The 12,957-nt window shown below is 39.1% G+C and overlaps 1 protein-coding gene across 1 annotated transcript; it reads left to right on the top strand.

Annotated features, from left to right (window-relative positions):
* The first annotated feature begins 9,081 nt into the window (after positions 1 to 9,081).
* LOC145445054 (BET1-like protein) lies at positions 9,082 to 12,957 on the top strand. Its single transcript, XM_080323148.1, has 4 exons — positions 9,082 to 9,230; positions 9,538 to 9,626; positions 12,566 to 12,622; positions 12,682 to 12,957. The coding sequence occupies exons 1-4, from the start codon at positions 9,200 to 9,202 to the stop codon at positions 12,847 to 12,849; spliced, it is 345 nt and encodes a 114-aa protein (XP_080179274.1). The 5' UTR covers positions 9,082 to 9,199; the 3' UTR covers positions 12,850 to 12,957.

Raw genomic sequence — 12,957 nt, 5'->3', positions numbered from 1 at the left:
ATCGCCCCAACGTACCAGAGAAACATTCATTCGCGAGACGCACGCGGTTTCAACTTGGTATTTCTTTATGGGGCGGATCACGTTCCTCTCCGGTTGTCTTTTGGACGTGGAGATGAGATTGCAAGGGCATTACTACATTAAAAGCGTAAAGGCAAATCGCCATGAATCGCGTGAGTGCGGCAAAAATATTTAACTTGAAATATTTTGGAATAGAATTCGTTTATTCACATTTCACGTTGACGGCACCAAACACGTTAATTTGATTATGTTTAGACAGCCACATAATAATTTGTTAGGGCTGCAGGTTGACCACCGCTGTATCAAAGGGACGCTGCGCTCTAAATATCATATGGTCCCATATCAAAGTTGAGACAGCGAAAAAGAGTTTGTCAGCAGCCATTTCCCTCGGAAAGCCAATGTATTCGAATTGCAGCGCAAAGATTTTCACGAAAAATATCATTCCAATCACTAGATCTCTGCTAAATCGAGAAAACTCGTCATCCCTGCGCAAATTATAAATTAGCTTAGGGTTATGGGTACGATCTGAGTAGCCAGGATAAAATTTTTGAGGGACGGTTGAAATCAAATATTTGACATGACGTCATGGACCCTTTTAGATCCGGCGGCACTATGTTAGAGGGGAAATAGTTAGCGGCACCCTAGCACTTTGAGCACCTATGAGGGGCGGGTAGTGTAGTGGTCAGTTGCACAACTCCATCACAGTTGGCTTGTGGATGCGCATCCGACCGAGGTTGATCCTAGAATCCCTTCCTAAGTGCTATAGGTTTATCTAGGCTCCTCCTGGCCTGGCCATGTAATTTTTGTAAGCGATGTCTTACAAAAAACTCTGGAGTGAAAGTGGGTAGAGCTATAAGTTGGCATTTCAGGAATAATAATAAGTATAGGACAAGTTTTTGTTGCACTAAAATCGCGAGAAAGTTGCCTTTAATTTCAACAAAAGTTGCAGTAAAAGTTGCAATTATAATTTTTGTTAACTTATTAGGGTATGAGATAGGCCACTCGAAAGGTTCCGTTGTATAGCCTAGTTTCTGCAGAGCTGACAAATTTGTTACTTCGCCACTTAACAAACGGTCTGGCGACACCGCTAAAAATTACATTCTTTCCCGGCACACAGCAAGAAAATTATGCAATGCGGGAATAATTTTCCCCAAAAGCCAAACAGCATAGCGATAAACCCTCATGTAAAACAAGTAAAATAACACCCCCCCCCCCAAACCCCCTAACTATGCAAACTTGACCCAAGGCATTAAAAAACTCCCTCTCAGCGACTGTAACCGAATCAATAGCCCGATAAATGTGATCCAGTGAAAATGTAATTTTCGGCGGTCTCGCCTGGGTGTTCGTGGAATGGGAAACTATCCCAAATTTAAACGACACAATTAATGAAAGGATTTATTTACATATTGTTAGGGCACGGTCGTGCTTGGTAGGGATGGTTGCACTTCTTGCTTGCAGGCCATTGGGTCATAGATAACAGTGAGATGCAGCTAAGCCATCATATAGCTCTTTGTTATGCAAATCAAAGAGAATAGAACCATGCTAGGAGTAGTTTATAGCATGTTTTTAAATCAATCCTTTACAATTTTATGCAATATCTGATGAAAGTTGCGGTAAAACTTGGCATGAAAAACAGAGAAAAGTTGCATTATAAAATCCCACCAAACACCTTAAAACATCATTGTACATTAGGGTTGTCCATAATTTGGAAAATCTCAATATTTATGCGTATCCATGTCTCACTTTATAGATTATAGATAAAAAAAAACGTCAATGAACCTGCAATAAGCTCACAGCAAAGTCGTTAACATTTGTCTAAATGCGTTTGAAAGTAGCTGCCGTAGAGTGGGCGTGTCAGCGACCATAGAACGGCAAGCAGACTAGTAATCACGAAATCACGGCGCTTGATTGGCTAATCTGCTATGCTTCAATGCTCACGACGGTGGCGGCTTGTTGATCAGCTGGTCAAGGAGTCGGCTAATAGCTGTGATTCTGTAAGCGCATTGTAGGTTGCTCCGCAGATAATGATTCAAGATTAATTCAGAGCATGTTGAGTGACGAAATACATGATGAACAAAGAACAGCTGCTTCACAAAAACTTTAAATACATGACTTGATGGCAACCGTTGTAGCCTGAATGCCTTGTTTGCATCGAGGGAAAGCACAAAAACACGAGAAGAAATATTGCAAAGGCGCTTATGCAAGTGGCGAACGAACTTGTAGTTTCAGAGGGGATATTCCATGATTGAATACAAATATAAAACATGACATTGACACTACTGTGTCTGATATTATCTTGTCGTGGTAGCCTATATAATTGAAGTCTTAAAAGCTGTACGGGCTGGATGAATCTGCCATTTATTCTTGGCACTTGTCACATTCTTGTAGAATAATGAATCATACCCACGAGTGCTGTCTAAGTCCTCAATGATGCCCCGGAAGAAGGTTTAAAGGCAAGCATAGACTATACTGGTAGGACCAGTAAAAAGACTGTTCGCTCGCATTGTGTAGCATGTCCATAATGAATCTTGGATCATTACCGGCTGCATCACGACTAATGCTTGAATCAAACCAGACATGGACATAAAAAAGAATGTATTGAAGCGGTGCGGTAGTTACATTTCCTTAGAGTCCCAATGCAAGCTACCTGGTCGGCCCACATATCTTCTGAGCATACATGGTTGTGTCCAGAATCCATCTCACATGGTGTGCTGCACCAGTTTGGCGATAACTAATATACTTCACCTGCACTGCACCCAGAAAAGCAGGACCACTTGGCGTAATCTCAATCATATCAGATATGTATTTCTGGGATCTATAAGTTCACAAGCATTCGCTGTTTCACCTCTGTCATGCCTGCAAGAGGGTATTGTTGTTCTGAACCTATCGTTATCTAGTTTTAACGCTAAAAATTCAATGACCAAGTGTCTCATTTTAGTATTTAATCACCAACGTACAATGCGCTTACAGAATCATCATTGCCGTTAGCGTACTTCTTGAACTAGTAGAAGCACATAATCAGCAAGCCACCGTGGTCGTGATCATTGAAGCATAGCTGATTAACCAATCAAGAGACGTGATTTCGTGATTACTAGTCTTCTCGCCGTTCTATGGTCGCTGACACGCCCACTCTATGGGAGCTACTTTCAAACGCATTTAGACAAATGTTAACGACTTTCCTGTAAGCTTATTGCAGGTTCATTGACGTTTTTTATCAATAATCTACAGAATGAGACACGGATACGCATCTTTTTTGAGATTTTCCAAATTCTGGACAACCCTATTATACATGTACATATATTCTGCGTATCTAGGAAGCTTTCGGAAGCTGTAAAAAAGTAGGTCAACATCTTGAGCCGAACCGCAACATAACGTTCTCCTAAGTGATAACCTTTACTCTAGTTTTCACCGTCCCAAAAGCTATTATACGTGGGCGAGTTGGCGTTCCACCGCCATTGACGGTGAAGGCCCCTCCCACACGTCGCTCTGCTCACATTGTCGTTACAAACAAACAAAAACGAGAAAAAGACCCGACCAAGAGCGAATTCACGGAAGAGAGTAAAAAAGAACTAGGAAGTAAATAAAAGAAAGCATAGCGATACGTCGGGTATTAGGCTGAGAGGGGTGTTAGTACTTGATCTTTTTGACATTTTCATATCTTCTACTGATACTGATACTTCTATCTGTTTTTATTATATCGCATTCTATATCGTGTGTCTGGAGCGGGTAAAAATGTTAGAACCATCGCCACAGTCATGATTTGTATTCCTTAATTTTTGTCGACCTTATTTATCATGTTGTCAAGCGGCACCCCTGAGCACTGAGCAGTCCAATCGGCACACCGGTTGATAACCACTTTCCAAACCCGCATTCTAGAGTTAACCTATTTCTGCAACACAATTTCCGGTCGCTCTTTAGCGCCCACTAGTGGATTTCAAAATGAGGTATGAGGACATTGTGGATCGATAAGACGTCACACCAGCAAAGCTTTGTCTGTCGACTAGTGGTGGTCACGATCCGGTTCAGGAGAGTGTGGTTGTGTAATGCCACATTATTTCAGCCCATAATCTTGTTTATGTTGATTTAGGAAAAATTTATGAGGTTACTTCAAAATTCCGGACATTTAGGCTTATTTTAGAAATTCCTCCCGGACGCAGTTTTAACAGTGAAATTCCGGACATGTCCGGGAAATTCCGGACGTATGGCAACCCTAACTTAGCCTAACTCAATCTTAATCAACCCGTTACAATAGTATGCCGTGAAATGGCCGATTATATTTATCATATTACAAAAATAAATGATTACATCGCTTACATAGCCGAAGTAGTTGCTGACATTGCCGACATTGTTGACAGCGCCAATTTATATCCACCCTTGCCGTTCGCCGTTGAGATTTGACTTAACGGTCAAATGGTTTCGCAGAGCTCTAATTCAGAATCAAGCAACGTCATCACTCATGATCTCTTTTTATGATTATCACACAACAACATTCAACAAATACTGCTAATGCTAACGTTCGTAGGTTAGCAATCAATAAATATTTATTATTGTATGGTAGTTACTTAGTAGTAGTTGTACAGGCGCAGCGTCGGTCTCAACTGGGCCGTCCTGGATTGAATTGAATATTTGAGTGTTGATTATAGTGAGTTCCTTAAGAAATAATCATCCGTTATAATTATTCTACGTTTTGCTCCCAACGTTATGTGTCGGTACGAACATCCACTCGCCTAGTTATGCAGTTCACGTGGATAACCGAGATAGAAATATGTCACACATATTAAAGACCTATGGTATGCAGTTCTCTGTAACGGGTAACAAATTGAGCGCCTGAGGACTGAGCTCTTGAGTAGTGACTTTCAACCGTGGCCCTCGGTCTTCTAGGAAGGTGTTATTATCCGATTTCATATTTTCCATAGTGTAACGCTTGCAGTTGTTTTCTCGCCCAAAACCTATTTGAAGAGTTGGGGTGCTGACTCTGTTCAGCTATTTTCTTGATTTGTATAGGTATCAGTGTAACCTATAGAGTGGCTGTGCTCTCTACTATAACTGTGGTAAACCCAGTAACTCATTAATTGGGAACCATCGACTCAATAATGGACTGAACATTGCAGTAGTACTCGTGCTCACTGCAAACTTCTTCATAGATACAGGCTTACTGTATTTTCTGTAGGATTCATCAGATTCGAATGTTTTGTCAAGTGCCACTTTCTGCATGCTCAGCATATATTAACCATGGTACATTATACAGTGATTTGGTTTTGTTGCATTCACCTTGATTAGAAACCTGTACATGTTACTATACCCAATATATGTAGCTAAGGAGTAATTCCCTCTCAACATGCAAACGCCCGTCTCCACTACAGTTTTAGATCCAATTGAAAATTTTCACATGGATAGGGTATCAAATTTGGAGCATAACAAACTTTGTTTCAAGAAAATCGGACAATTCGCTGCAGAGTTATTGCAATTTGAAAAATGACACTTTGTGCTCACTCGGCCGTGACGCTATACTGCTTGAAACCTATGTCTAATTGGAATTGACATTATAGTGATAAAATTGCAGCCAGGCAGACTCAAATTTCTGTAGTAAGATATTTTATATATGCTTATTGTGATAGACCTAACTTTTTAACTTTACGACTAGGGTTTAGAGGTCAAATGTCAATTTAAAGTCATCATGTTTTCAAAATCAGTCATGCATAACAAATATTCAACTTTGCCTAGCGTAATTCTATTTAAACCGATTTTTTCGAGAAAGGTGTTGAATGAAAGCTTGAAAAGAGTAGAACACTGCTTAATTGATATTGAATGTGATATTTGACTGCCAATCATCTCAATACTTCATTGAAAAGATATGTTTAAATTTTTCATTTTTTTCTAGCGTTTATAGTTTTTTCCAGATATCTTTCTGTGTCTAAACTGCCTGATTGCCACTGATCTCTGATCATACAATATTTACTAGAAAGCTTATTTTGAAATGGCTGTCATGTTGATTTAAAGATCATATCACTTGCCTGAAACACGGATACGGATAAATATTCACCAGACATTCTGAAAACGAAAAGAGTAGATTAATGTAATTGGTTCATTGAAATCTTCAAATTTCCTTTTTATATATTCCTCAACTACTTTGGGGCCTGGGCAATGAGAACAACGTTGCAACATACAGTCTTTGCTCTTTGTATCACACACCATCATGCTGATCAACTCATGGTAACTCTCCTCAAATTGTGCTGATTTCATCATCAATATCACATTCTGGTGTATTGTACACACGCAAACTGAATGTGTACCTGAGGATCCTGCCAATACACACCATTTTGGCCTTGAAGCTGCAAAGGTTGAAAATCCAACTTTGAGGTCATTGTGCTTCTCTCGAAATAGCTGATACAACTCTTTCAAGGTACATAAAATCAATTTTTTCTGCTGATATACGTTTCTTTTAACTGAGACCTTATCCCGAATTCCAGGCATTGTTCTTGAATTATCATCATTGCAGTAAAATTCTGAGATTGTTTCTTTTATTGACTGACTTAAAGCCTTTCCCTTTCTTGGTGGTGGTTTACTCAAAATACCATTTTCCCCGAGTATGCTTTTAGCAGCAGTCACTAAACAATATGGGACACCAAAATACTCAGATATTTCTTTTTTATTCTACGAATTTGGAGCTAATGTCAGCAGTTGGATTTTCTCTGCTCTTGTTGTATCAGTATGATTTATCTTGGCAAAAATTTCTCCCATTAAGATATCCAGATCATTAGCTTTTTGTTCCAATGATCTGTTGGAATAACTCTCCTCACTGACCTCATCTATTGAGAGGTCTAGTGCAGTTGCAACCTTTTTTGTCATTCTGTTTCTAATCTTCAATAATTTTCTTCTGCCGTACTGAGAGCGTCGATCTTTGGCCATACCATGCAGTTTCAAGGGGGACACTCCAATTTCGTTCAAACTTGAATTCAATACAGAACTTGATACCTGATCAATTGAACATTCTTCCTTACTATCTTCACCATTTTCCTCACTATCTTCACCATTAGAAGAGTCACAGATTTGTGCACACATTGCTTTCAACTTAATGTTGCAGTTATTACAAACTTTCTTTCCTGGAACAACTGTTACCATCTGCTTCTGTAAAGCGTTTGTCTGCTTGAGTGTTATGGCATGGATGTTCTTTCTAATTTTCCTTCTATGACACTTCAAGGGGTCACAACAAGTTACCTGCAATGCTTCGTACTGGTCTATCATCAGTGCTTTGTGGTGTCCACATATTGTTTCAACTTTCCCCTCTTCGCTGATTAAATTTGCTCTGTGTAGAAGTTTCTCTCTTTCCTCAATATCCAATTCTTTACATGGAACCATTGATTTCTTGGTCACGAATGTTAGCTTATGGCACTCGCTGGGCTTATCTAATAGTATTCCAACACTGCAGGATTCTATCGCGTTCATTGTAAATAGCATAAAACCTGATTGTATCTGAACAACAAGACAGCACTATTACTCAACAACTCATAGCTATTTCAAATTATTTATGCCATGTCTACTGATTAACATCGATCGAAAGATTGTAGATCATCAGAGATATCCTACACGGATTGGCAAGACATTAAATAGGTCATAATATGCATACATGACTCGGTGTACGTGATTGGAATTTTGACTGACATCACATGCAACAGTAAATCTTATGATGACATTTTGACACGTTACGTAGACCAACAATCGTATCAAATATTACTCATAATATAGGCATAGGATATAGAGCAAACAATGAACTTGTAGTCATAAAATATACTGTTTAGCATGGATAAAACATGGAATAACTCACTACCTGTCATACTTACAGAAAGTCTAAATATCGTTTGAAAGGTAACCCATAAGTTCACTTGCAAGCATAATGAACATATCCAATTAATAAGATTACTCTCTGAGCATGGCAACAAGTATCTACTAAACGCAAAATCAGATAGTTAGAATTTTATTTTTAATATTTATGAGAAATTGTGCTATTTTTCACTGAGTACCAAATCATATTTTACACTATGCTGTGGTCAAATATCAATATTACTACCAAGTGTATTGTATTCTAATTGGCAACAGCCTTCATATGACACCTTGTTCGTGAATTTTGGTTTAAATAGAATTGCGCCAGATAAGTTTGAAAATAACGTTACGCATCACTGATTTCAACATATGGCAATTTTAAAACCAGGATTTGACCCTTGACCCTATATTGTGAAGCAGGCAAATTCCTAGTAAGTAAAGACCATGCACCGACAATCATTGTTAAACAGCATTCAAACCAATACCTTGCAATACTAATGATCTGTTGCAGTTACAATCATACACAGATTTTGAGCAGTAAAATTTCACGGTTGAGTAAGCACAAAACCATCATTTTTTGAAGTGCAATAACTTGAAGACCGTTCAACGAAAATTTCTGAAATCAATTTCATTTTACTCAGCACTAGTTACTCTAGTTGCACAAGATTTTACAAAAAATTCTTGAGAGGGTGTGGAGACGGATTTAAAAAGTATTTGCATCTTGAGAGGGAATTACTCTAAGGTAGACTGAAGAGGTTTGATTCAAATTGCCATCATCAGTTGACAGTTTTCTGCACTCACAAATTTTATTTTACATATTGTATGATCTACACATGTCACCGCCAGTATGTGTGGATCCGATTTTGATAGACTACTGACACTGGTGTGTGAATCATTGACTTGAAATGTCCTTAATGCTCAAACTAGACGCATTGTTGTGGTAACATTTTCAAAATCTGTAGGCGACCTGACTTCCCCATGTTTTCAACATCCATAACATAACACTTAAGTAACGTAGTACTGTAACATAGTTATGCGTTTAAAAATAACGGATGCCTTCAAGAACGTTTTATAGAGGTCATGACTGTTCTGGTTGTCATGTTCACAGAGTGGGTATCCACAAGGGATGTTACCCCGTACTTCGGGCTACTACTTATGCTCACATTCTTATGGGGTTGGTAGCCCGTCATCAATATGCTAATCTTTGTATGACGCCAGGCATATTTCTTCAAGTTTTCATTTGATGTTCATTGATTCATCGACCGTTTACCCACTATACAACCAAATGACATTTTTCAGTTTAGACGCTTGTTCACAGAATTACTGATATTGCGATAGATCTTGTCTAAGTTGGAGCACGATGGCGAGCTGGAACCGCCCATCCGGATCAGGTATATGCCAGCACTTTACTCATAGTTTTCTGTCAATATCCAGTGCAGAAAACTAACCAGATCTAGAATAAGTGGATGTTCTCTCAAGTTCTTCTACATGCACTTTTAAAATCAGTAGGCCTACCTAATCTTCAGTCCATCAAAGATTCCACTGAAGCACTAAGGTTTTATTATTCAACGTTGAAGGCTTCAAATACAAGAAGTAGGCTATTCAGCCATGCTTAGTTCTTACAACTGGTCTCTTTGTTATTCAACATGATTTTTTTTTCGAACCAGCTCCTGCTCAAACTCAGTTCATTTTATTCAGGCAACTCGTCGAAGACTGAATTGATGATGGAAGCCGAAAATGACCGACTGGCAGATCAATTGGCTGCAAAAGTGTCGCGCTTAAAAATGGTGATTTAGTGATTTTGTTGGCATAACTGAGTTAATGAATGATAGGTCTTGCCTACCCATTGAATTAGTATTTTTATGCAATATAGACGATTACTCCAAGTCGTTTCGACACCTTCGTATCTTTTGATTGTACCACAGTCCTGTGGTGTATTGAAATGATGAAGTTATTAATTTACTAAATTGAATTGAATAGAAAAGGGCTACCGAATTGTGTGTAGGCCTAGTATAGCCTATGATATGATGCAGACAAAGACACAATTTATGATGCCGATGCCGATCCACTTTACAGTGTAAAGCAGTGGTTCTTAACCTTGTCTCCAGCGCCCCCCAGGGGCGATTTTGAATTTGAAGGGGGCGATATGGGGGGCGCTGAAGAAAAATGGCCTCGAAGCTTTTTGTCCAAAATGATTAACTAAATATACTTCTACAAAATTAATCGTTAGAATATTTCTTCATCGTATCATTGTGACCCACATTAATGATCAAGTTAAGAGCTTGGTTCAGTGCTAAGTTGAATGTGGGCAAAGAGATCTATCACATTCTCAGTTGATTTAGTAGTCACACAAAGCAACAAAACAAAACCAAATACAATTAACTTCGCCGTATTGCCAATCGCAGAGGTGAATTCGGGATGAGCCCGTAGGCCTTACCCGATGGTTATTATAACAACCTTGATTTGACCCCGAACATAGCTCATACAATTATTATATCATTAATAAGTCGAGTGGTCCTCGGGCGCAATTCAAGTGCCAAATATTTCTAATATTGAAGTCCCAATCCGAAACCAGACTTCGACCAGTTACCCATTGTTTTTACCACAGTCCATAAAATAGGGGGTGCCAGACCCAGGCAATTTTTGAAAGGGGGCGCTGGAGGAAAAAATGTCAAGAACCACTGGTGTAAAGTGTTCGAATCAGGTCACTAGACCTTTGAGTCACTCTTGAAATCGAGTCGAGATTCCAAGTCAATGCAAATTTTCGAACTACGTCGAGTCATCTGAGGTTGTCTGATTTTGAGTAAATATCAAGTTGTCAAATATTTTCAGTTCTAGTTTGTGTGGGGATGCAGATGTGGTTATGCATATAAGCTAGGCTGTGTAATGTGTCATGCAATTTGTAAACTACTACCACAGTGTGATTCATTGGTTATAATTTGATGAAAATGCTTTGTATAAGATATACTAGAGTAAGGCACTCGTTCTTAACCTTTAGGATACTCCGAACCCCGCAATCTTCATACATTCATTCGACATACCCTTCTCAGTTAGGAAATAAGATGTGCTAGATAGCTGACAGCCCACAATCTAGTCAGGACCATGTAGCCCCCACAATATCACCACAGGGCACTGTGCAATTGTGTAATGCTCACATCTCATGAACACTGCACAGTAGGGCTCTTCAAAAATGACTTTTTTTGTCAAATCGCACTGGCTACTTGATAAAATTGTTAGGTTACCTAATTTAAGCCTACACGCCAAATTTGGTTCAATTCCAACCAGTAGCCGCATTGCTACGGGAGAAAAAAGTTTCTATTTATTATATAAAAATAAATAACAAAAAATTTGCAAATTTTCTGTTCACCCCATGAAAGTGTTAGGTTGTCAATAGAAACGATGTTCACCAAATCTGGTTCAATTCCAACCAGTGGAAGCGGAGTTATTGCCGTCGGAGAATTAGGATTATGAATAAAATAGTATTTACGGTGACCAATTCTTTAATTATTTATGATAGTGGTACCACCGTAAATACTATTTTATTCAAATCCAAATTTTTCGACGGCAATAACTCCGCTTCTACTGGTTGGAATTGAACCAAATTTGGTGAACATCGTTTCTGTAGACATCCTGACACTTTCAAGGGGTGAACAGAAAATTTGCAAATTTTTTGTTATTTATTTTTATATAATAAATAGAAACTTTCTTCTCCTGTAGCAATGCGGCTGGTGGTTGGAATTGAACCAAATTTGGCGTGTAGGCTTAAATTAGGTAACCTAATAATTTTATCAAGTAGCCAGTGCGATTTGACAAAAAAAAAGTCATTTTTGAAGAGCCCTACTGCACAGTGCACAGCCTTCATCAGTATCACTTTAATAATTTTACCTTTCAAAAACACCACAAGATTGTGATACAATGAAAAGATAGGAAGGTGTCGAAACGACTTGAAGTAGTCTTTGAAATCACACACCTACCTACTCGTGTATATTCCGCATAGTTCTGTGGGAATATAGCTAACGTTGATTTTTAGCACGTAATTACATGCTCACAAAACGCCTGGGTGGCGTCCAAAAGTATTTGCGACCCCGTGATCTGGGGTTCAAAAGCTATTTGCGCCCTCTCGAATCAGCATATGCCTACAAACCAGTGGTTTGTAATGTTTACCAACCTGGGAAACCCTTACCCTAATCTGCAAGCCTTGGGCGAATCCCCAATTTTCATTACACATCTAATGTAGGTCTATTATACAATTGAATGGTATATTCATATTGAAATGAACGCAAATATTTGCGGCTGACACTCGTCAGGGGTAATCGTCACCAACTAGTAGGGAATTGGGAAGAACATTGCATATCAACAATCGTATCACCAAATATGACGTCACCGGCACGAAATTTCGAATAATCAGGACTATGGGAGAGGAGCTTAAGCTGTACTATTTTTAGATGGTATATGAACTACTTCTGTAGGCCTATTACTAAATAATGCTGCTGCGCGGAATGTGCATCAACAACAGTCTTGAAAGAACAAAACCATTAAAACATGATTTTCAAACAAAGCACAAAGATCATAATGGATATTTACTACGAAACAGTGTAACCTTTGCTGTATTAGCCTGACGTGTGTCTTGACATTCGGCGAACACCTGAGAGTGGTTCTGTGAACACCGGCTAGAACCGCTGCTATAAACATAAATACATAACCAATAAACCCCGTTTCGTTGCAGATCAGCATCGACGTGAAAGATGATGTCGAAAATCAGAACAAGTACTTGGACGGAATGGTGATGTCGCTTCTGGCTTAGCTTTGATAACCTAATACTTATCAAAGCTTGTCTAATAGGACACGGACTTCATGAGCACAACGGGCTTACTTGGCGGCACGGTTTCGAGGTTCAATAACATGGTGGCTGCTGGACGCGGGAACAGGAAGATGATGTGCTATTTGATCGGGATTTTAGTGGCTCTATTTTTGGTTTTGTACTTTTTCCTAAGTCGTACGAAGACGTGACGCATTTGAGGCGTTGTATCGTACTTGGTATAGTGTTGTAAGCGGGGCGAATGAGTCGCGCAAATTTCTGTGAGGCTGAACTGGCAAGACTGTAAATCACGATTCTGA

The sequence above is a fragment of the Botryllus schlosseri genome, chromosome 8 (assembly GCF_051294905.1).
Source record: "Botryllus schlosseri isolate E-star chromosome 8, Bs_hap1, whole genome shotgun sequence".
Taxonomy (NCBI): Eukaryota; Metazoa; Chordata; class Ascidiacea; order Stolidobranchia; family Styelidae; genus Botryllus; species Botryllus schlosseri.
The sequence above is the reverse complement of the archived record's forward strand: the minus strand, read 5'-3'. Positions and strand labels throughout refer to the sequence as shown.